Source organism: Pundamilia nyererei, unplaced genomic scaffold (assembly GCF_000239375.1).
Source record: "Pundamilia nyererei isolate P.nyererei 1_Seehausen unplaced genomic scaffold, PunNye1.0 scaffold00042, whole genome shotgun sequence".
In the NCBI taxonomy this organism is placed as follows: Eukaryota; Metazoa; Chordata; class Actinopteri; order Cichliformes; family Cichlidae; genus Pundamilia; species Pundamilia nyererei.
The window spans coordinates 1,298,441-1,324,427 of NW_005187443.1; the positions used below are offsets into that span (position 1 = coordinate 1,298,441).

The 25,987-nt window shown below is 38.7% G+C and overlaps 1 protein-coding gene across 1 annotated transcript in view; it reads right to left on the reverse strand.

Moving 5' to 3' along the window:
- The window catches only part of slc2a9l2 (solute carrier family 2 member 9, like 2), a 90,859-nt gene that overhangs the window by 35,750 nt on the left and 29,122 nt on the right, over nt 1–25,987 (reverse strand). The window contains exons 6-9 of the mRNA XM_005731391.1: nt 24,291–24,423; nt 15,270–15,457; nt 13,042–13,152; nt 290–391 (exon numbers count right to left, since the gene is read on the reverse strand). Of these exons, the coding sequence (XP_005731448.1) occupies nt 290–391; nt 13,042–13,152; nt 15,270–15,457; nt 24,291–24,423 (534 nt within the window). The remainder of the gene's footprint in view (nt 1–289; nt 392–13,041; nt 13,153–15,269; nt 15,458–24,290; nt 24,424–25,987) is intronic.

Sequence of the window (25,987 nt, forward strand, 5' to 3'; positions counted from 1 at the left end):
ATATTACAGCTGCTGTACTGTGTGGTATTTAAATATTTTGCATTGTAAAAGTTTTGCTAATAAGTAATTACAGTTCAAGATTTTAATGATACTGAATGATGCAAAAAATGTTTCATAATAAAAGTGCTTTTTTTTAAATATAAATATATGTACATTTATAGAATTTTGATGAATTTTAGAAGTTTGAGATTTGCAACTGTGTTAAAATCCATGTTTTCTCAGAATATATTTTTATGTTGCCTCTTCAGATATTGTATGTCTAGTATAAAGGACAGGAAGTGTGGCTTACCTGGAAATTAAGAAAAACTGTGAGTAGGCTGAAGAACACGGCCATGGAAAAGAAACCAAATATGAGAAGGGGCTTCCTGCCAATTCGTTCTATCACCAAGCCCTGGAGAAAAGACAGCATAATAAACAACAGGGTTTTGTATATCATTTTTGGCTGCAGAGTTAATTTTATCCAATTTATAGATCTGGGATCCACATGCCAATGGTCCACCATGATAAAGTTTATGACTATTAGAATTTGTCATTCCTTGTATGATTTGTAAAAAAAAATTAACTGCACTCCGCCCATACAACCACTGAAAGCAGCCCATCCACCCAATCACATCTCTTAACATGACCGGCCCCTCCCCTACCTTCACTGTCTAGAAAAGCTTTAGTGTGGAAGAAGTGGTGAGAAGATGGAGCTGGAAAACTGAGAGAAAACTATAAAAAGGAAGTAAAAGCAAAATGTGTCAAATTAACCAACATGTTAGCTATCGCAGCAGCTGCACCGTGAACAGTAGTACCAGAAACAACTAATAACCAGGCCTCACAAGTGACAGGAGGCTGCAGCTGCTAGCACCAGCTGTGGAGAATAGGCGAAGTGATGAGAAGGGTGAAATTAATGTGGTAAGAAAATTAATGGAGGAACATAATTAGGAAGAGAGAGATTCAAGGATTCAGGTAAAATGACAATGAGTCACTGCTAATAGCTAAAGTGTAGCTTCTCATTGTCACACGCTGCAGTGCAACAAAGAACTAACCCGACAACAACTGTGCCAAGCATGATATCAATAATCAAACAAAATGAAATGAAATATGAACATTATATGTGTACGCTATATGTAGAGTGAGATATATCTCTGCTGAAACCTTTTCATTATTTAGAGACACATTCTTTATGTTGGCAGAGCTCATTACAGCCAGTTTTTGTAGCGTACTGACCTCTGGAATTTTATTTTTACTTGATCAGTGCAGGAGATAGATTAAAAACAAATAGTTAATGCTAATGGTTCTAGTGTAAAGTCTAGTAAAGCCATTAAAGGTCACTGATCATCAGTTTATCAGAGTGAGGGTTATGGTCCTGGCTTAAAAAGTTGGCCGACATATCTGTAAGGGAATTTGCCAGTTGGTCAGCACAACATCTGGGCATCTTTTAAGGTACTGTAGCTTTGCATAGGTTGACTCACTTTATAAAGGTCCAAATCAAATGTGTCCTGAAAGACCAGAAGTCATTACAATCACAGGACTTCCCAGAGTCTTTAAAGTGATTCTGCATTGTCTGACCTTAAGAACATTTGACTTTCCCGATAAATGAGATCTGATTGGCTCCTACTGGTCTCATGGGTAACCATATCACTGATTTAGATGGCATCATTTTGCAAAGTTGTCCTATCCCTCAAACCTTGCTGATATGCTGATTTACTTCACAGTTCACCCTGTGATTTGCTTCAGTGAAGCAAAGGCTTATATCCAAGAATTACCATCACAAATGGGATGGTCTGAGGTGCTGCCTATATATACAGTAACATATACATACAGATTTCATCATCCATAACACTGCATGTGGCTCATCAGTGATTCTGTCACAGTAGGTCTTTGACCGGGTCCGTCTAGATTATGGATGCAGCATGAGCCATGACCCTATTCAAGTGCAGGCCACAGCTGCAGGCCTTCTTCCATCATAGTCTGTGTGAATTAAATGGCACTGCTCTTACCTCTTAAAACCAGTGGGACTTCATGACGTTGTGCAAAAAGGTCACTGTTATTTGTACAATATTTGTTCCCATACCAAGGGGCTTCTGAGTTGAGACTGAGAGGCAAAGATAGCAGGTGTTTATGTATGGTGTAGGGGAGGTGCTGAGCTTTCTTAAGAAGAAAACAGATTTTTTTTTTATGTTCCAAGAATACATTGGCTTTAATTTTGCTTTTTTAAGCAGTTTCCTATTAGCATGTTGCAGAATATATCAGTCTTCATTTGTAAATGACTCCAAAAGCACTGCAGTTCACTTAGGATGTATGTGTACATGTGTGTAAATACAGTGTCCATACCCTACTAGTCCCTGTAGGCACCAACTATTAATCTTCTAGGCTCTACCCACACTGCAGAGGCACACAGATTTGCACACAGCAGCAAAACTCCAGTTCATTAAGACCTCTGAAGGTGCGAGAAGCTGAATATTTATAAGCCTTATTTTATATTTATATGACACAAAGTGACAACACACATTTGTCTATTGTAGCTTTTGTGTGCTGTACAAAGATGGTAAAAAGAAAGTACACCCCCTGATCATTTTAAGGGTTTACATATCAGGACAATTTAAAAATCATCTAGTCCCTTCCAGGTCATAAACTTAGGTAAATACAACGTCAGATCAACAACACAACAGATTTCACAATGTCATTATTTATTTAAGAATATTTAAGCCACAATCTAGAAACAATGTGTGAAAAATTAAGTGCACCCGATGACTCAGTAGCTTGTAGAACCTCTGGCAGCAATAATTTGAAGTAATTACTGTCTGCATGAATTTATCAGTGTCACATGGTTTTGGGTGAATTCTGGCTGACTCCTCTTTACAGTGTTGCTTAAATTCATTGATGTTTGTGGGTATTTGTTTATGCATAGCCCTCTTAAGGTCTCCTAAGCTGTTGGACAGATGGCCTCAAATACGTTTGGTAGACAGAGGAGCTCACGTTCACCTCAACAACTTAACAATGTGCCCAGGTCATGTGGTTGCAAAACACCCTTCCACCACCATGCTTAACAGTTGGCGTCAGGTGTTTGTGCTGATATGCTGCATTTCTTTTTGGCTTAACGTGGAGCTCTGCATTAGGGCTAAACATGCAATTTTGCAAACTTAAGCCATGCTTGTATGTCCTTTTTAGAGAAAAAATTACATAGCAACCAGATTTCTCATTGCAAACAGTCTTTTTCTAATTGCACTGTCATGAACTTAAACATTCAACATGCTAACTGAGGCCTATAAAGCTAGAGACATAGTTTCGGTTTCTGTGGCTTCAAGGGGTGAATTTGCTGGGGAATCCACTCTTGGAAAAATTGGCAATGTTCTTGAATCTTTTCCACTTGATGGAAACAGCCTTATGACACTTCCCACACTGATGGGCGGCAACAATTGCTTCTTCATTCATTCTTCATTGCATGTACTTGTACTGACATATACCTAAATGTTCCAGAGCAGCAAACTGTCAAAGCTTTTGCAAAAGTGCTCACACTTGCTGACTGATGATCAGTTAACCAAGTGCATTTAATTAGCAGCACAGAGCTGCTACTTACCTTCTTAATTCCCATGGAAGAAGTAAGGGTGTACTTAAGCCCCTTTTCTATTAGTACCTACTCCACCAGGGTTCCAAGCGATACGAGGTGATTCAAAAATGTGACATCAACAGACTACATGCCAAAGATTGGCTAGTCAGTGACATCGCTCAATTAGTCATGAGAGCGTCTCCTTCACAAAAATCAAAACTACCATTGCGTTTTTTATAGAGCTGAAAACTTTCTGTAAAGTCCTGCTGCTGAGGTTAGATTCTACAAGATATAAAATGAGGTGTTTTTTTGTGTAATCTTCATTAAGTAAATAATGTCATACTATAATATGTCACATCTTGTGAGTTATCTGAAGATCTGATAAGGACCAGATGATTTTTGCATGTAAAACCTAAGAATTGAAAGACAGTGCACTTTTTATCATGACTGTCACAGACGTGATCTGGCAGACATCATTTTTTCATTGTGTCATTCCTATAAAGCAGTTTGAACAGTTACGTTTTATTTTGCTGCTTTAATGTGGCTTAATATCATGTCACGCTCAGTTTTAATAAGCAAACTTCACAAACTTATAAAAAGATCTTCTAGCTAATGATAATGTCTCAGTAACTCTGAGAATGACTTAATCATACAGCTCCTAGCTTAAAAATAAGATACATTTATATAGAGAGTCATAAATATATGTATTTATTTTCATATGACTTGCAGCAAAACCAAATATGATTATGTGTTTCTGTGTCAGGAGTATTTGTGCCTATAAATAACAAACGTAACTACTGATTAAACAGGATTAAATGACAGCTCTAACAGAATAATACTCACAACCTAATATACTCTTTCTTGGCAGGCTTGACAGAGGTCAGAATGGAAACTTCAGCTGTCACGGTTGGCAGGATTAAAACGTCATGCCACTCTTCATCACATCAAAAAGCAGATGAGCCATTCAAGACAACTGGCCACAGCTTAAGGGCCCACCGGGCATTCTGTCTGTATAAACACTGAAAATCATTGATCATTAAAAAACAATCTCAGCTAAAAGTAAATCCACATTTTACTGTTTGGATCTTTTATTGTAGATTCAAATGCTTCATCACTACCAGAAGACCCATTTTGCTATTTCAAGATAACTTGCTTGTTTTGCCAAAGGGTTACATGTGTGACGACATGCCCAGATGTGCATGAAATAATGTGGGTTGGCATGCAGTCCTCGGCTCTTGTATGTTAACCAGCCTTATAGTGACAAGTCTGCCACAATGAAAGGGCGATTGCCCAGTAGGTCACTAGTAAACATGGCAGGTTTCTTAAAGGAGTTACAGTAGATTTGTTTGTGAATAACAAATTTATTTCAATAAAGCTTAGCATGTTATCGTAAAAATGCTTAATGATACATTTAGATCTAGATTGAGGAGGAAAAGAGAAGAGTCCATCAGTAGCTGATGAATAGTACAGAACTGACTGTAGTGACTGGAACACATAGATGCTTAATTGTTAAATTGGAAATTGGGCTTTCCAGTATAAAGGCTTCAGGATGCCAGCAGAAGTAGCATAAAGAGTAATGAAGTCCATGTAGGAAAGACATTTGGCTGGATGGATGAGTAACATGCACAGCTTTCATTCCAGAGTGTTTCATTCATTTTATTCCAGGTGTTTATATCTCATGTAAGAACAAAAGGCAGCTTAAGGGAGCTAAAAACATGGTTTGGGTTAAAATAGATCCTTTTGTAATATTAGTGACATGTTACAAAGCCTTTTTTCCAGATCTGCAAGGAAACTTTTCTTTCTGCCCAAAAACAATTTGTTCTGATATGCACGACAAGCAAGTCCCATCTAGGTTCGTTACATTTTCTGTCATCTGGAAATAAGATCTGTTGCAATCTGTACTGCTTGAAGTTGCCCCCTTTATTTATGTCATGGGTTTCTTTTTGTGTCCAGCTCGTGTGTTTTCGGTTCGATGAGCACCTTTTCTCAATTTGTTTGTGTTTTGTCTGTTTGCATGCTTTTTTTCCTAATTTATCTAAGCTGCATTGACATTTCTCAGGAACTATTTGTCTCTAAACTATTTCACTGTAATCTTTCAGTAGATTCTTTCCATCTTGCCATGTGCCCCGTCGGTGGAAAAATCGAGTATAAAAAGAGCTTTTTAATATATAGCTCAAGAAGAAAAATACTCAAATACAAGCATTCTAGTGCCTTAATGAGCTGAGGACAGAAGGATTGCATTAGCTAGTGACATTGTCAAAGGGGAACTGCTAATCAAACAGCGTTAAACTCTGCATAGGTCATTTGATTTAAATCATAATAGTTAGCTTGTTATATGTTAGTTTCTCTTAGTCATTAATTCAGTTTAAAATGTTTTGTTTTGTGGTCAAAGTGCTTTATTGTAATTTTTTAACATCCCAAACTTTAGCTGGTGATTGCAAAAGATGCAATACAAGCACAGCACACAAAAAATGGAATGCCATTCATGATAAATAGCTCATTTTCATTTTAAACCTCTGTATCCTTTTCTGTGTAAAGTGAATTGTACTGCATGGGTAAAAGCAATTCAGAATGCAGTATTGTGACATTTAACAAACCATTGAATAAATCTGATTTTTTTTCTATAAAGCAATATGAGGAACATTTCTCCTGGGTGCATTTGATGCCTGGGCTTCCCAAAACTCATTAACAGCAAACTGCAACTAATCTGTTAGTGTTTACAAGCAAGGACCAGGATTTGGAGGCATGCAACACATTCCTTTTTCATATGTAAAACTCTTTGTATAAGAAATTAATTGTGTGTGGGCAGCTTTATGTAAAAGGAAAAGCTTTGTTAATGGATGAAAGTCAGAGCTACATCACGAGGTGCATTCATTTCTCATATTACGAAGCATATATTGTTAAATACAGGGATTAAATTCTAACTTTAAAATGTTTTCTACCTAAATTGAAGAAAAGGTAAGGTGTAGACTTTAATTCAAAAATCATAAATATCTTAAACTCACAAAGTCAAAATTGAAATTCATCTTTCTTAATACATGTCAAATTATTGTGAACATCCAACCAATGTTTAACACCAACGAACGATTAAAACATGTCTGTAAAGCTCTTGAGTTTGCTCCATCGGCTACTTATATTTATTACAGAGTACAAATAAAGGCTTGTATATTTACATTTGCCTGATAGTGCTTGAAGTATTGTCCATCCATCCATTTTCATAACCACTTATCCAATTCCATTGCAATTGCACACAGGTGGGCAGGAGCCTAAACCATCTGTCACAGGGCCAGAGGCAGAGAACACCCTGAACAGGTCACTAGTCTATGGCAGAGCTAACACAAATTTACAGCCAATTTAGAGACACAAATGAATGTGTGTCCAGACAGAACCCACAGAGGCACAGGGAGAACATGCAAACTCCAGACAGAAAGGTCTCAGCCAGTCAGTGGGTTCAAACCCAGAACCCTCTAGATACTAATAACTGTACCACTGTACCAACTGGAATAGTTCTAAAGAGCAAAGTTTGTACAGTTTATGACTATAACATAACATATCGCCTGTGGTGCAAAAAGTTGAGCTTCAGCATGAGTGACGTGTCAGCTACGATAGTTGTGGATTCTGTCATTCATTACCAAAAAGTCACAACTCATGACAAGTTATTTATTGGATTAATACACAGTCATAAATCTGAAGCTTACGCTGGCTTCATTTGGATCATTTCCGACTACGTTGTGCATGCTAGCAAAACAGCCAGATGATCATTATTGTCAGCCACATAAGAAGGGTGGTGTTCAGTAAAGGCAGCTGGAGGTGAGTTAGCAGTGCCTGATGAAGAGATACTGCAGAGCTGGGGGTAAAACTGGTATCTGAAGAGTACATGCTGGTGTTTGAAGTCAGTCACCTGGCAGCTAAGTCACTCAGCGGGGTCTCCTCACTGCCGCAGATCAAAGATCATCTGTGCTCATGCTTACAGGAATCACAGAAATAGATAGCAGCCCACGCAGGGCATTAACAATCTCACAACATTAAATATGGAGAGATGACATACTGCATTCCCCAGTGCATTTTTGCAATTAGTATTTGGTTTAAACTAAAAATGTAAGGCCCTTTTTGGGCAAAGAGCTCCTTCAACTAAAATTTGATTGATCATTTTGTTCATTTCTTTTGGCATTTCAAATGCATCTCAATAACAAGAGGATAGCAGCAATTAGACCAATCCTTGGACACTTCCTGTAGCTATTCCTGGGGATCCCAGAGTGTTCCCGTGCAGGAAGAGATAGACAATCACTATAATGTAAACTTGATCTGCTTTGTGGTCTCCACCCAGTTCAGCATGCCAAGAATACCTCCCTTGGAAACTCAGGTAGTGTCCTAGTCCGGTGTCTATACCACATTAGCATTCCCACTCAGTGTGAAGTAGCAGCTGTTCAGTTGTGAGCTCCAGCTTTATGTATAAGCTCCTTACTCTGTCAGTGAGTCCACGGATCTCAAAAAGAAAACTCTTTTTGGGCCAACTTTATAACCTTTGGTTACTGGCCAGAAGACTGACTGATCATAGGTGAGAACAGGACCCTGCACTGGGAAGCTGAGAGTATTGCTCTGTAGATCAGCTCCTACTGTTCAGGAGACAGTAATACAGCTCTAGTATCAGTCATAAAAAAATCAAATATTTTTACCCTGTCATTGTGCTTTGTGTGTGAATTGGGTAACACATGGTTACGCTATCTCGATCGATAGCGTACCTTCATAATCATGAATCACTGCTACTGCAGCAAAATAGTTTTACTGATTGGTCCCTAAACTGTTGGACAGTGACACATTTTGTAATTTTGCCTCTGCACACCATCACAGTGGATTTTAAATCAAACAAACAAGATCTGATTGAAGTGCAGACCTTCAGCTTTCATTCAAGGGTTAGAAAAATTTTACATTGAATGTTATATTGGCTTTTATACAAAGTCACCATTTTCAGAAGGTTAAAACGAATAGGATGGCTGATGCACAAGCAGTTTCATGGCCAGGTGAAACCTTTTCCCTTCCGATTTCATGACAATGGAAGCAGACATATCAGAAGTTGATTCAACGCATTAAATATGAGGTCCAAAAAGATGCAAAGTGCAAGCGAGGGAGGCCATCATTTGGCTGAAAAAATAAATAAACCATCAGAGAGCAAAAACTTTAGGAGTGGCTAATTCAACAATCTGTATGTTCTTAAAAAGAACGAATGCACTGGCCGGCTCAGCACCATAAAAAAGGTCTGAGAGACCAAAGATGACAAATGAAGTGCATGATGACCTCATTATTTCTAAAAACAGCAAAACAAATATCAAAAGCTCCATAACTGATCAATAATGCTTCTCAGTGCAAATGAGCCAAAGCATACTGCAAAAGCAACCCAAGACATTCTCAAAGCAAAGAAATGGGATATTGCTAATGGCCAAGTCAGTCACGTGATCTCATCCCAATAGAGCATCATTTTCAGCTACTGAAGACAAATGTGAAAGAAGAGCGAGCCACAAATAAGCAGAAACTGAAGGGAGATGCATCAAAGACCTGGTAGAGCCTTTTACTTCAGGCAGTTACTGACTGTAGAGGATTTTCATCCAAGTAGTTATGTTAGTTATCATGGGAACCAAGGAGGCAAACGTAAGTCCAATACATCAAACGCTGCTCTGTCTTCTCTGGAAAATATGTATCTCAAAGTTGTGAATAATATTCTTACATAAAATATAATTGTATCCTATTTGACATTTCTGAGACGTTTTACCGTAATAGTTTTTTGAAGTTTAGAGTTTTTGACAAGTGTCTGTGGCTTTGACTGTTGACCTCCAAAATCTAATTAGTAAATCCTCCAGTGTGGGACAGACATACAACCTGAAAATATAATGTCTGTATACTGATGCTGCTTTACGCTAACATTTGCTGCTGACTGAAACATGTCTCCAGTGGAATATCTGTAAGATGGTCTTATTAGTGGGTTTTATGTCTTTTTGTGATCATAACTGTGATTATGCAAAGTTACTATTGCAAGTAAATCATCACATGATGTCAAATACTAACAACTTCGCCCACAAGCTGCCAGGAGAGATGCTCCAACAAACTAACTACTTCATTAAGCCGTTTCCCAAACAAAGTGCTCCCTGCTCCATCATTTATAAAGTGATTTACTGCCAGAGGAAGTAATACTAAAAAGCATGTCAAGTGAAATGACATGGCTGAGAGCAATCCAAGTACAGCTGAGCTGCTAATATGTTAGAATATGCTAACATAGTAACAATAAAGGATTGGGTTGATTGGGTTAAAAATTCAAATTCAAATTCAAATTCAAATTTTATTTGTCACGTACACAGTCATACACAGTACGATATGTAGTGAAATGCTTGGACAACTGCTCGTGACCTAAAGAAAACAAAAAAGGAAAAGGCTATGAATAAGATAGGAAATAAATATGAAAAATTAAAAAGGGTAAATTTAACTAGGAAGGAATAAAATATAAATTAAGGTTAAAAATGAAATAACTGTACAACACAAATTAGAATGAAGGGTAAATTTAACTGGGAGAATAAGATAAAATATATAAATTAAAGTTGAAAATAAAATAACTGTACAACAAAATACACAATATAGAACTATATAAGAATGTATGAAGAAATATAAATAAATATATACACAATAACAGCAGCGTGATTTATGTAATGAAGTGAAAACAATGTCCAGAATGTCCAGTGTGTGTAAGAACTGTATGTGTGGGTCAGTACTGTGTGGTGGTGTGATTGAGAGACCGTATCGCCTGCGGGAAGAAGCTCCTCCTCAGTCTCTCTGTGTTGGTCTTCAGGGAGCGGAATCGCTTTCCTGACCTCAACAGAGAGAACAGTCCATTGTTGGGATGGCTGAGGTCCTTCACGATCTTCCTGGCCTTGGTCCAGCACCGCCTGCTGTAGATTGAGTGCAGGTCAGGGAGCTCGGAGCGGATGGTGCGCTCAGCTGACCGCACAACCCTCTGTAGAGCTCGTCTGTCCTGCATGGTGCTGTTCCCGAACCAGGTTAAGATGTTTCCCGCCAGGATGCTCTCTATGGTGCAGGAGTAAAAGTTCCTGAGCACCTTGGAGGGCAGTTGGAAGTCTCTCAAGCGTCTGAGGTGGTAGAGACGCTGTCGGGCCTTTTTCACCACAGTGTTGATGTGACAGGACCATGACAGGTCCTGCGTGATGTGAACTCCGAGGTATTTGAAGCTGTCCACTCTCTCCACTGGGTACTCGTTGATGACAGGGGTCTGGTAGTTCCTCTCCTGCTTAGTGCTGAAGTCCACTATCAGCTCCTTTGTCTTACTGACGTTTAGAAGGAGGTTGTTCCTCTGGCACCAGTTCTCCAGATTCCTAATCTCCTTCAGGTAGGCCGTCTCGTTGTTATCAGAGATCAGGCCCACCACGACGGTGTTGTCAGCAAACTTGATGATGGTGGTGGAGCTGGTAGTGGCCACACAGTCATATGTGTACAAAGAGTACAGCAAGGGGCTCAGAACACACCCCTGGGGGGCTCCAGTGCTGAGAGTGGTGGAGGCTGAGACATGTCCGCTCATCCTTACTGCCTGTGGTCTGCCAGTTAGGAAGTTGGAGATCCACAGACACATAGATGAGCTGAGTCCCAGATGCTCCAGCTTGGTGGTGAGTGTGGAGGGAATTATGGTGTTAAATGCAGAGCTGTAGTCTATGAAGAGCATTTTAACATAATTCCCCCTTCTAGTGTCCAAGTGAGTGAGTGATGTGTGGAGGAGATGAGAGATGGCATCGTCTGTGGAACGATTTGGACGGTAAGCAAACTGTAGTGGGTCCAGTGTGTCTGGTAGTGAAGAAATGATGAAGTCTCTGACCAGGCGTTCAAAGCACTTCATCACTACTGAGGTGAGGGCTACAGGGCGATAGTCATTGAGAGAAGCAGGGTGGGGTTTCTTCGGGACAGGAACAATGATGGACTCTTTGAAGCATGTGGGGATCACCGACTGAGATAGAGAGATGTTGAATATCTCAGTGAACACAGGAGCTAGCTGGTATGCGCAGTCTCTGAGGATACGACCTGGGATGCCGTCTGGTCCTGCTGCTTTCCTGGTGTTCACTCTCTTGAAGGCTCTCCTTACTTCATGCTCGGAGACTACCCAGATTTCATCCACGGAGATCACGAGTCATATTTAATCAATAAATATGACAATATTTAGTAGTTGTTTAATACACTTGTATAGAACTGACTTTACACAAATACACACACACACTTTATAACATACACCTGTTTTACTGCTCAATAATACCTAATCAGCCAGTCACATGGCAGCAGCTCATTGCATTTAGCCATGTAAATGGTATCAATGGCATCAAGACATCGACTTGCTGAAATTCAAACTCAGCATCAGAATGGAGAAGAAAGGTGATTTAAGTAACTTGGAATGTGGTATGGTTGTTTGTGCCAGACAGAAGCTGCAGACCTACTGAGAATTTCCAAGAGAAAAATATCCAGTGCACCTCAGTTCTCTGGTTAAAAATGTCTTATTGATGCCAGAGGTCAGAGGAGCATGGCCGGCCTGTGGTGACCTGACAGCAAAGCAACTGTAAGTCAAACAACCAACCACCTGTCACAGCCCAGCTATGCAGTACAGGATCTCTGAATGCACAATACACTGAACCCTGCACCTAAAAAAGTGGCCGGTCAGAGTGTGTATGCATGTGCAGGAATGTAAATTACAACAAAAAGCATCATCCACTGCTAACAAAATAAAAGCAAACCTCTCTCACATAGAACATACCCGTGTAAACCTAGAATTGTCAAACATACCAAAGCATACAATCAAACAGAAAATGTGCCTTGTGACTTTTCATTAGCAGAGGGGCCTTCTGGGTCATGGTGTCTGGCTTAGATAAGGGTTTGAATTTTCATTACTCTTGGTTTTCCAGTTTGCAAGAATATCTTATCTGCCTTCGTGTGCTTTTATAATTGTCTGCTCTTCCTAATTGGTTCCACCTGCACCTCATTAGTCCTGTGTGTGTGCGCAGAGTCTCGTCCCCTCCCTCAGTTTGTATGTTGACTAACTTCAGGTCCCAGGTCATTGCTGCCAGAGTTTTGGTTTCTTTTTGGATTCTCTATCATTTTTAACCCTCTCAGGCTCAAATTAAACTTTTTGTTGCTATTCCACACAACCAAGTCCTGCAGTGGTACTTCTGAGTAAAAAACACTCATAAAATATGTATGTGGGGTAAGCAGGTTGTTAGTTTTGAACTGTTGCAAATCGGCAACGCCTGCCTTGAGAGGGTTAACAGGACTTTCTCTTTGTTCTCTGCAGCACCTTTTGTTGTTCTCTTCCATGTGAGTTATTTCTTCTTCTTTTTGGTTGTTATATTGACCACTCAGCTTTTTTTTGCCTGTCTGTGCTTGTTTTTCATTTTTGAACTCCTAGTACTTGACAGTAAACCTGAAAGCTGTTGCTGACTTACAGTAATAAATCAAATAGCCATACTTACTGAGATGATGGCAGCCAGAGTCTCTATGGCACCTGTGCTCAGTGTGATGTAGGGAAGTATGCTCTCAGTAAAGCCTGCTTCACGAAGAATCCCATTGGTATAATACCAGATCTAAAAAAATTAAAAAGTACCATTGGTCTTGGTTTTCACAACAACATACTCATTTATATATATCTTTACACAAAACTCAGCAATCCTGTTCGCTTCAGAGCTGACACACAAATTTTAACAATGTCACTAAAGTTGGCCTACATTCTCATCACATTTAGAATGAGATGAATTGACATTAAAATGCAACAAGCTTAACACCTGCACTAATATTGTTAAAAACACAAAGAAAGACATTAAAACCTTTGAACGTGTTTTACAGAAGTGCGAACAAACGGAAGCAAAGTGAGAAAATACAATCTAGAGTTTTAAAAACTGCCAGTGTTTTTGCATTTGTGTGTGAATGTGTGTGTGAATGGTAAATGGCCTGTATTTATATAGCGCTTTACTAGTCCCTAAGGACCCCAAAGCGCTTTACACATCCAGTCATCCACACATTCACACACACATTCACACACTGGTGATGGCAAGCTACATTGTAGCCACAGCCACCCTGGGGCGCACTGACAGAGGCGAGGCTGCCGGACATTGGCGCCACCGGGCCCTCTAACCACCACCAGTAGGCAACGGGTGAAGTGTCTTGCACAAGGACACAACGACCGAGACTGTCCAAGCTGGGGCTCGAACCGGTAACCTTCTGATTACAAGGCGAACTCCCAACTCTTGAGCCACAATCAGCCCGATATAAGCTGCAGGAAGCTGAACACAGCTTCAACCGTCTGTTGAAAAATAGTAACGCAACTGACTTCAGACTCCCAACTCTTGAGCGATCGTGACTCAAGAGTTGGGAGTCTGAAGTCAATTTTAAAGTAAGTTTTTCTCAGTCTGCTGTAATTAGCAGCAACTTTCCTCCAGGTGAAGGACTATTCTTGGCATTTATAAAGCCAGCTCAGAGACATACCAATCATTGACACTCGAGTGCAGTGCAGCACAGCAGGTGAAGGATAGCTAAGCATCTTAGTCTGAACAAAGTGCACAAAATATAGTGACTCACAGCGATTCTCCACAGCCACTGGGTCTCCTGCACAGCGCTGTACATAAACCTAGAGTCACTTTAATTAGGTTAACGGTGCACAAGCGCTCTTGTTTTTTTCTGTATTTACACTTGAACCTTCTCTTTAAACTTTTATAACAAAATGCAGTTCAAGAACTATGTAATTAAGCAAAGGACAGATTTAAAACTTGATTTAAAAAAGAAAAAAAATACTTGACTTCAAAAGTGATGAAACATACAAGGATCACACTTGTGAAAGCACAGGCACAGACCTCAGTGGGTTAAGTGGTGGAGTTGTTACCAAACCAGACACACATAAGGGTTAAATAACAAGGTAAGGTAACAAAATTTTACTGGTACACTTTGGTCGCGTTGTCGCCTTGCACGCTAGGAATGTAGGGCAAATCAGTACAAAGTTGTGATTGATTGTCTTTTATTCTACCCTGATGGGTGGGTCATCTCTTCCAAGATGACACTGACCCATTTTTGGACTGATGTGTTAAACAGAACTTTCTCCAATGTGATCAAAAGCCCTCGTGAGGCAGTATGTCACTTAAAGAAAGCAGTTCCATCCCTCAAATAGAAATCACGAAGCCTTTTTCTCATGCGGCAATTGGTGGTCGAACACTTTACTCGTGCGTTTTCTGTTCCTTTTTTTTGTCTTTAATTCGTCATCAGTGTTTACTGCAATATTCTCTAGCCCAAGCCGAAATCAGAAAAATCAGAAAACAGCATAATCGACTGGGAATGTACTCCAGAGTGCCAGAATAGAGCAGAATGACAAGTTCTCCTGTTGGAGTCTCTCCAGTAGAAGAGGTAACACTTATCACCTTCCTGCCTGGGGAAGGACCAAGGCTCCAAACTTATTAACAAGGTCTAGGTGTAACTCTCAGAGTGCCAGATCATCTTTAAAGATATATTAAATGTTTGCTTTCAGAATGGTGTTGGGGTGGGGTCCTTATAATGAAATATTTACACAGAGCTTGCATTATTGATTTGGTGCATCTGAATCTATTTAAATAAATAATAAATGATCTATAAATACAGTCAAATGCACTGTGAAATAGCATAAAGGGAGCTGATTCCACTCAAAACCTGAGAAAGGTAAGTTAAATCAAAAACTTACTGCATTGAGGCCACAGAGCTGATAGCAGGCCATGGTGATGATGACAGTTATGAGCTGCCAGCGAACAGCTGGGCTCTTCAGCAGCTGTAACACAGAGACGGTGTGTAGTTTGTCCTGAGCTCGAGCCTCCATGTGGACCTCTTCCAGCTCCTGGGAAACATCCTTCTTTCCCAAAAACCTCTGAAAGGCTTACGCACAAACATTCACACATACAAGCGCAGCAGCGTTAAAAATATCGACAGTGCCATAACCCTCAATAACAACCATCACGCTGAGATCAAAGGACCTAACGATTTGTTCCACGGGCAAATGAGAACATATTGCTGTAAATGGAGCAGTGAAACTTTGAAAATGCAAAATTTCTATTGGTTTATCAACGGTACTTAAAAGTGAAGTAAACTGAGCCCCACACTTTTGTTATTAACAGGCTGCATTTCAACCCTGACATTATGTCCAGCCTTTTGGCTCTTTTTACCAACATAATGTGAGCAGGTAGAAGTGTGAGCTGTCACACGGCTTAACAACAACAAACAGCATTGAGAGCGCACACCTCCACCAAGGCAGCTCCTTCTCTGGGTAGTATTTACCTTTAAAGGGAATCACATTGTATTTTGTAAACATTATGTAGGAGTAGGTAATGTGTAATAGAGATTGATTGGTAAATGGTAAATGGCCTGTATTTATATAGCGCTTTTTTACTAGTCCCTAAGGACCCCAAAGCGCTTTACATATCCAGTCATGCACTCATTCACACACACATTCATACACTGGTGATGGCAAGCTACATTGTAGCCACAGCCACCCTGGGGCGATTCATAGATAACAGGAGATGAATAACTTTAGCCGATTATATGATATTTATTATATTATATGATGTAACAAAAAATAATTTCCCCCAGGGATTAATAAAGTATTCTGATGCTGATTCTGATTCTGATTCTGATATACTACGGTATTTCTGTATCTAGACAGCTCATTCTCTTTCACTCGACAATGCTTTCTTCAAAGATATAACATTTTGAAAGAAAAGATAGATGCGAAATGCAAACGTAAGGTCAAAGGTCAAATGTAACATTATTTGGATGCAAACTATGTGGCATTTACCCGAAAAGGTTGATTCTGTTCATCTGGACGTAGCGTTTCGAATGGGAGAAACGCTACGCACTCATCCAATTGACTTCTTCAGTCTCAGCTGACTGCAGGTTTCGCCAACCTTATAAACAGTACAGAGAACTGACCTCACAGCCCAGTGTTCATCCAGTGGGCTGGTTTCAGTTATTATGCAAATGTACTGTTTATAAGGTGACAAAAGATGAAACGTGTCTCCCATTGAAAACGCTACATCCAAATGAACAGAATCAACCTTTTGGGATTTACGTAGCTGGATGATTGAGCATGTATCCAGATATGTGGCATTTAGAATCTCCACATACTTGTAATAATACCTAATAAACCTAAATGTCACCAATACAGTAGAATTAGAATTTTTTCACCACAAAATTCTAAAAGTCAACAATAATTATTGTTGACTCATGTGACAACTTCAATTCTTCCCATAGAGAATGATAGTTGCGTCACATTTCTATGGCTTGAATCAATTGAAAATCACAGGTTAAGTAACTATGTTAATAGATATGTCGTTCTCTTTTTGCTGACGGTACAAGCAGGTTTACATAAACTCATTTGCCTTTCTTTGCCATTAAATTATACAGCCATGGTGACAACAAATCATTTTCAATTTCCTGCCATTCCTTTTAGCTCCTGTGACCAGCATCTTCTTCATAACAATGGTGGACGGGTCTCATGGGTGTGGCAGTAATTAGATTTGGAAGCTAAAATAATTAAAACTGGCCACAACAACACAAACCTATGGAGCTGTTACATTACAGGACAGAGTCCCGTGTGTCATTTTTCAGTTTTTTTAATGATTGGTCCCTGTTTTATTTATATATTGTGAAAAAAATGTAATACAAAATATAATATTTGAAAAACTGACTTGGATAACAGCATGAAGAAAATGCATTCAAGATGGAAAACATATTTTGCTCGTTTAAAATCTAAAGATTTGTTATATCTACAGGCCACATTTTCCCTGTTTCAATGCTTTTTCTGGGATACATAATTCATCAGCATAATAATACACTCTGCTGCAATGCAGATGACTCTCAGACCTCTTTGTTTGTTGGCTTTAGTGATTTAAGTATCTATCACATTATTTTGACCTCTGCTGAATGTAAAATAGGTGAGATGTTCTTTTTAATTGCCACAAATAGATTTTAGAAACACATATCATCTGTGACTAGATGTCGATGTCCTACGTACTGCCTAACAAGTTTATGCATTTGTTATATAATATCGACCCAATACAAGACAGATTATTTACATTTAAGTAAGTTTAATGTCTTTTCTTTGTGTCAGAATGAAGCAGAAATCACCACACCTTTTTTATTCAAGGAGAGACAACTGCTAACCGTTTTTTGTTATTTTTAGCTCGGCCATTTGAAGGTTGTTTGAACTCGTGCCTTCTTGGATGCAATAGATGGCAAAGAATAAGTGGATGGAAAGACTCTTTTCTCACTTTGAGCCCTTCTCTTGTGAAGGTTAATCCCTGGAGTTGAGGGCAGGTCAACTAGGCACGAGTTTAGGACACAGTCCACGGGAGCAAATCTCTACAGTCAAGGACTAAAAGCAGGTCATTAGGATGTGGAAATGAAATGACACGCGGTGCAGACGCTGCCCACACAAGATGGAGTCGGCCAGTGTCACAGTAAAGGCTGGGCCATGATTTCTGAGGCAGGAAAGGGGAAGCATTTAAAGTAAAAATACGTGTATCTCTGCTAAACCAAATAATCAAGCAAAAGAAGGCCAGTTAGGATTTTGATACTGATATAATAAAGAGAAAAGGGTGAGAGGGAAAAAAGAGAGAGGACATTCTGTCCCCAAAAGTGCAGGTTGTGTTATATCAGTGCAGAATACAGATATATGAAACTCCAGTGAGAAATTATGATACTAAAACATAGCATAATATAGTTACTTAACTCACCTATCGACAGCCCAGTTGACAGCTAAACATAAAAAGATATTCCCAGCAGTTTACATGGAAGCCCAAAATCTAAAATCCATTAACTACAATGGTGTGATCTCTGAAACAAAGTTTAGAAAGGGAGAGAAAAGAACCAACAAGCTGAAATGATCAGTGTTATCAATCTAACTTCATGTAATTCTAATATAGATAGAGCATTAAACACCACTCGCTGCTATCCGAGTAGGTGTGACTTGATATCGATATCTGTTGGAGTAAGGTGAGTTGTTCAACAGTGTCACTGTCCCCATGCAGCCATCCTGTGTTACTGAGAACTGCAGGGCTCCACTCTGTGTCACTGTTGTGACCAAAGACTCACAGTGCCACAAGGTGGAGGGATGTGGTGCAACAAAGGAGCTTTAAAGAACCATGATGGGCTTGTCGGTTCTGCAGTTTTACACTGGCAATAAAATCGTCATGGAGACAAGTGTGAAACAGAATATTTAAAGTTAGTCTCAAGGTAAAGTAAAATGTTGTGTGTGTTAGGATACAGCTGCCAGAATTTAAAGGTTGATGCTGCTGTATTCTGTGTCTCTGCCTGTTGTCAACATCCATTCTCTTCCACTTATCCAAATCAGGGTCACAGGGGAGCTGGAGCCTCTCCCAGCTGTCTTAGGGCAAGTGGCAAGGTACACCCTGGACAGGTCACCAATCTGTCACACGACTAACACATAGAGACAGGGAACCATTTAGAATCATCATCTTTGGACTTTGGGAGGAACCCAGAGTACCTGGAGAGAACATGCATACTCGACAGACCCTGGCTGGATGGTGGAGCTGACCAACTGACCTTACTGTGAGGCAACCGTACTAACCACTGTTCGACCATGAGGCGACCTACAAAAATGCTTAAAAGAAGCAATGCATAGCTCACCTCTCTGTGATACCTTTAAATTGTAAATTATCTGTGAGTAGAAGTTCTGCAAGCATTGCACTGGTTGCATTTTACTTCACTAAATAAAACAACAACACTCGTCTACGAGGCCCATCAGTTTCCCTAAAAAGTCAGATATTGTAAGTTTTAGTAATATCACTCAGTAACTAAGGAGATCATTTGTTGGGGAAAGCATTGTGTGTTAAATTAAAGTCATATGCCCATGAAGGGCACTTGTAGAGACAATAAGAAAGCAGGAAGTCTTTACCCAACCCTTCATCGCTTCGTCAGTTCTTTAATGTTAGTATGAAAAAGCTGCTTCCGGCTTCACCCTTGCCACAAGGGGTGATGACAGCCGGTAGGGCTTGCACTAGTTGTTATGCACTAGCTGCTCTTCCTGAAAAAGCCCTAAAGAGGATTTGAGTCTCCAGCTGGGATTAAAACCAGCAACCCTTTCCTTGCCAAGCAAATGTGTTAACCACTACACCACTGGAGGCACACTGTTTTAATCCAATTGTAATAAAAAAGTAAGACAGAATTATATAAATAAAAGATTTAGAAACTTTAAATTTATAACATCATGCTTTTCTGCAGTTGGTTTCTGGACTTGTTCAACTATCTTTTTGTCTTTTTTGTAAGATAAAAGCAACAAAAACACATTTCTTTGGTTCTAACTTGCTGGAAATACTCAAGGTAGGAATTTATTACACAAAGGAAGCAGCAACAAAAGACAGATGGCAAAACCAGAGCTAAACAAACAGTGTTCCATCATGAGAGGTAAGGGTACTCTCCTTGAATTTTCACTTAAAGTGTGCAGAAAAAAGACATCGCAGAACTAGAATGTGTTTTCAAAGAAGCCCATAAGACCAACCAATTATTATTATCACTACTATTTGGTAACATGTCTATTGCTGCATAATAAATCTGTTTATTCCATTTAATTGTATTTTTGATCATTAATTTTCTCATGTGACACCATCATCATAAATACTGCTTTGTCCTCTGAGACCTTCATGCACAACATGTTCAAAAGAATCAAAGATCATGTTCAATTTTACAAAGAATAAACTGTAAGCCACCAAACCTTCAGAGATTACCAATCTATAATGTATGGACGCGGGCATGAAACAGCTCAAACCACCCCAGAGACCAAATTCATTAAAGTTTTGTTTGAAATTACATTTTTCTTTATACTTCATTGACACATGCAGTTTGAGCTACGTATGCCTTTAATCCATGCTGTGCCTTTTCATGTCACAGCATTTATATCATATTCTTTTTTTGAAGCTTGAAATATTTGTAATAGTTATGAAAACTTTTTATAATTTTGCACCTGTAACCTTTTACTATGGCCAATGTATAGGTAAGGTACAACAAAACAAATTGTTGGAAAAGGTTGTGGTCAGTGAGAATAAATTATTGTTTGAGTAAGGTCTAAGGGGAAATGTAACACAACTGTGCAAAGATTGTTGCAATAAATAATGTATGTATTTCTCATGCTTCATAAAAAGCAGCTGATTTTTGCAGTTTTTTTCTGATATTTACTGCCTTTCGCAGCTGTGCAATCGGAATACCAAAAAAGTAAAAAATAGGTGATTTGAAAACATTTTCAAAAACAGAATACTAAAAAGACATGATTAAAAAGTAATGAATAATTTTCATTTCCATTTGTTTCAAATGAAACATTTCTGTGAAAATGTAGCTGCAAATTAAAGGTTAAGGGTCTATGCAGTTTCAAAACAGAGTTTGAATAGATAAAACTCTTAACTGGGACATAAAATTCAAGAGCAACTTTTTATTTCCCCTATTGTGTCATAAGAGCCAAATAAATATGCGAAAGACCATCTCCTCATTTCTTTCCTTTGTTTGAGGTCAGAAAGATGAGTATCTCTCTGCCTCTCTGGCAGCTGCAGCTTACTGTGGTTTAAAGGCACTGAATCAGTGCATTTGAAACAGAATATTAAAAAAAACAAAAGATTGTACAAGACATTTATACCTCCAATCAATGATTTGTGAGGTATCAAAGAAAAAGATTTGTAAAATAGAAAACCAGAATTTTAATTGAGTAACTAGGGAACTGAATTACTCAATTAAAAGAGGATGGACTTTCAGGAGAGGAATGCTCTCCCATTCTTGTGTAATATGGGATTCTAGATGCTCAGTAGTCTTGGGCCTTCTTTGTCAGATTTTCCATTTTGTGGCAACAAATGTTTTCGACTGGTGAAATGTCTGGACTGCAGGTTAGTTCAGTGCAAAGCCATGCTGTTTGTAGTTTTACATTGTCTTGCAGAAATATGCAGTATCTAGATATACATGCTATCTATGCACAGGCACTAGTGCACCCATATGCCATCAGAGATGCAGGCTTTTGAACTCTTGGACAATTTTTCTCCTCGGTAGTCCAGAGGTGTGGTGTTCATGTTTTCCAAAACCAATTTAAAATTTTGATGTGTTTAAACACAGAACAGTTTTACACGTTGCCTCAATCCAATTTAAATGAGCTTTGGCCCAGAGAAGAAAGGGTATCTGTCATGGTGTGGGAGTTTGGTTATTTTGAGTTTTCTGGTTGTTAAGATTTGTTTTAGTTTGCCTCTCATTGCTATCCTATCCTCTTGCCCTTCAGTTTTTATTACTATTGAGGGTTGAGTTTTGTGGTTTCTGTTATTCTTTCATTTTGATTGCTGTGAGAGTTGTTATTCTGTTTTCGGTTCAGTGTACTGTGCCATGATTTTAGTGTATGTATCACTCTAGGTTCCTTAGTGTTTTCTTGTTAAGTCCCTGTCAATTTGTGTTTTCCAGTGGAGTTACTTACTTACCTATTTTATTTTGTAATTCCCAGTTGCCTGTGGTTTGTATTTTGTTTTACTTCCTTTGAATCACTGGGCTTAATTAGTTTCAGTTCTTCCTTGTTCCTCTCCTGTTTCCTCTTCCCTTGATTAAACCTCAGTGTCTTTGTGTGTATATGTAGTCCCAGTCTCCATTTTCCTTTTGTCAGACTGCCTGTATACACGCCCTGTTATACTGGACTCACTTCAATGGTTATTATTAAAGAAGCACTTTATTTGACACCTTTCCTGCCCTCTGAGTCTGTGTTTGGGTGCTTGTTCCTCATCACATGACAGGATCATGTTCATAATGTGGCTTTGTTCTTCCTGATAGAGCTTTACCCTGCTATTGTAGATGACATGGTGAACTGTGGTTACAGACATTGGTTCCTGGAAGTATTTCTGAGCCCATTACAGAATCATGCCTGTTCTTAACGCAGTGCTGCCCGAGGCCGTGAAATTCACAGCTCTTCAGTCTTGTCCTTTGTGTACGTCTCTCAAGTCCTGGAATCTTTTGATGATATGTACTGTAGATAACTAAATATTCCAAGTATCCATGATTTTAAGGAATATTATTGTCAGGGGCTGAATTTGTGATCCAACATTTTGAGTTTATTTTGTATTCTTGATTTTCTTATGTTAGACTGCAATAATGTTAACTTCTTGTGTTATTATTCAGTTAGGGTTTAGTTGAGTTTTTTTTCTAGCTTTTCTTTTTTCTTATGTTTCATCCATGTCTCCATGTTTATGAGTCGTTTCCTGTCTTCTGTGTACATCTGTCTTGTCCTCTATGTTTAACGCTGAGTTATACCCTTGCTTTCATCTCCCTTATCTGTTCCCACGTCTCTCCTTGTGTTCTGTGTCTCCCCAGTCTGTCGTGTGTGCGTGTTTCCATGTTCTATTGTCAAGCTTGTGTTCTCATCTCTACATTCAATTATGTTTCCTGTTTTACTTTGAAGAGACTGGTGTTTCCATTTTCAGTGTGTTTAGTTTTACTTCCCCTGTGGCGTCATGTTCATTCGTGTCAGCTGTGTTTCCCCAGGTGTTTCCACTTCCATCATTACCCTTCTGTGTATTTAAGTCTTCTGTCTTCATCTGTTTACTTTGCGTCAAGTCACAGCAAGTCACAGCTTTTCTTAATACTGTTCAGGTTTATGCTCATGTTTTGATTATTTCTCGTTTACGTTTTGCACGTTCCTGTTCAGTTTCATGCCATTGTCTCATGTCATTGTTTTTATAGTTGATCCTAGGATTTTTTTTTCTCCCGTGTCTGCTAATATTTTTTTTGAAATACAAGCTCTCACTATTAAAACATGAAAAAGAAATTAAAAATAAAATACTGGTTTATGAAATTTGCATTTCATTCTGTTTCTATTTCCATTTTGTACAGCATCCCAACCTTTTTGGAATTGGTATAGTAATATATGACTGAATATTAAAACAGATTTTAGATTTTATGGTTTTTTAACTGGTTTAAGTCAGTTAAAAAAGGTAACTAAAAGACTTTTCACACACCCAGCTTTATCACTTATTATATAAGAAAAAAACAGTTATATTAATAATGGCTGCCATAAATTCCAAATGTAGCATGTCAAAATGTCTGCTGTGAAAAAAATAAATAAAAAACAATTATGTGTAGAATTAAAACCACTGAGAGTCACAGTTTATTTAACTCACATTACCAATGCACTTCTTTTTTGAAACTGCTTTACAATCATAAATAAAGATGTGAAGCCATCTCTCAGTCTTTAATTTACTATTTGAAAGCTGTATTTAAGAATATACATTTTTACATTTAAAAGTGAAGAATTCAAGAATTCACTCTCTGATTTGGTCCTCTTAAAACCTTGGCCAGTATTAAAAGCTGAAGTATTTATATAAAGCAAAACTTTCACTTGTGAAAATTGTGTAGCTAGTCTTCTGTACACTGAAATAGCTGAAAACAGCATAAAACACTCTAAAAGCCACAAATCTCACCAGTGGGAAAGCAATCATGAACTTCTGTTTCACTAAAAAACTCTGTCTGGTCCCTGCAGATATACTCCAGTCACCTGAGTGACAGTGACAGTCTTACTTCTTAAGACATTTTTTCTAACTCTAAAAGAGTGGTAATGTGTAGTAGTTGTTGTAAAGAGCAACAGCAGAGTTTTCAAACATAATAACCACAATGAGACACCAAAGCCTCTTGTGTCAGCCGGACTGCATTTTGCAGATGTTCTTAAGTGTTGTTTATGGAATACCTTTTTCCGCTCCAGCCTCATCCCTCCTCTCCATCAGCAGGTAGCGAGGACTCTCAGGGAGGAAGGGCAGCACACACAGCTGCAGCATTGCGGGCAACGCAAGGAAGGAAAACAGGTAAATCCAGGTGGACTCCTGCAGTCAAAACATCAACAAAAGAACTGCATCAAAGGTTCAGACATGGAACGGCTACACCATATTAAACAGCGATAAAACAGATGTATATCACAGCTGTTACAACACGTTCCACTGAATGGGTGGATGCATTTGGATTTTTTTAAAAGAATTTCTGCAAGATGATGAGGTTACCATTTATGTTATGTGACTATAACATCATTGGCTACTGTGCTAGCAAATACTGAGTGGGTTTAGTCAAGAATGTGAGGGTTTAGTAAAGCGATGCATTCTTTCTTGCATATATTTACTTAAAGCAGAAGGGGAATCTTTATATGGGCTGAAGGCCGTCTGCTGCTCTCATTAAATGTGAAGAGCATTTCAAATGTCAAGCAATGGTAATGAATATGGTAAAGTTTCTAAAACCTAATTTAGGAAAAAGAAAAACAGGATGCAGGCATTTAACTAAATATGTGCTCAGATTTAATTTGATGGAATGGACTGCAACAAAAAAAGAGAAAAAAAAAGAAAGAAGAAACTTGACAGGCACCTGTTACCATGGTGTTGCATCACCTCTTAACAACAGGCTGTAAGCATGTGTGAACTCAGGGGGGAAATTGCTGCAGTTATGAAGGCAAATAAAAGGTTTCGCACCTCCTTTATAGGAGTTTTTGTGTCATAATATACTCAATATATTCAGTAGGTCACTTGTGTGGGCACTTTGGGCAGACCAGCTTAACACCTTGCTACAGATTCATACCGCTAAAATGCATGCAGAGTGTATTTTAGTATTATATTGTTGAAATGAGAAAGACTTCTTCTTTAAAAAAAGAAAGAAAGAAAGAAAGAAAGAAAGAAAGAAAGAAAGAAAGAAAGAAAGAAAGAAAGAAAGAAAGAAAGAAAGAAAAACAAGAAAAAGAAAAACAAGACTGAGTGGTTCAAACTAAGTGGTGCACTAAACAACATCAAAACCTGATTTCTAAGACTGCAGACAAGATTTTTCCTTCTCTCTCTATCTCTGTATAAATGAACCCATAAACTTGGGTCCAAGTTAGGCACTATATTTATGTAGATTTTGGATTATTTTTGGCAGAGTAGTTTAGCTATAAAGTGTGTGCCTAATGCCATAAAGAGATTTCCACTAAACAATTGTATATTTTTAAATAATCTACAGCCTCAAAGATCATTCAAAACAGGTTTTTGTCCTTGTCCCATGTGATCAGAGATCTCCTCCAGATCCTCTGAATCTTTTAATTAGTTTATGTACTGCAGATGATGAGATCTCCGAATTCTTTGCAACTTTATATCAGGCATTGTTAATCTCAAATAGTTTATCCAGTTGCACATGCAATTTTTCAAAGAGAAGTGAACTCCCTGGCTTTACTTGTAAATGGCTTATCTTCTCCATGAGGCTCTTTTTACATCCAGTAATGTTACTAATTCATTAGCTGTGAGTTGTGCCAGCAAGTGCGTATCAGAATCAGAACACCTTAATAATCCCAAAGGAAATTACAGTGGGGCAAAAAAGTATTTAGTCAGCCACTGATTGTGCAAGTTCCCCCACTTAAAATGATGACAGAGGTCA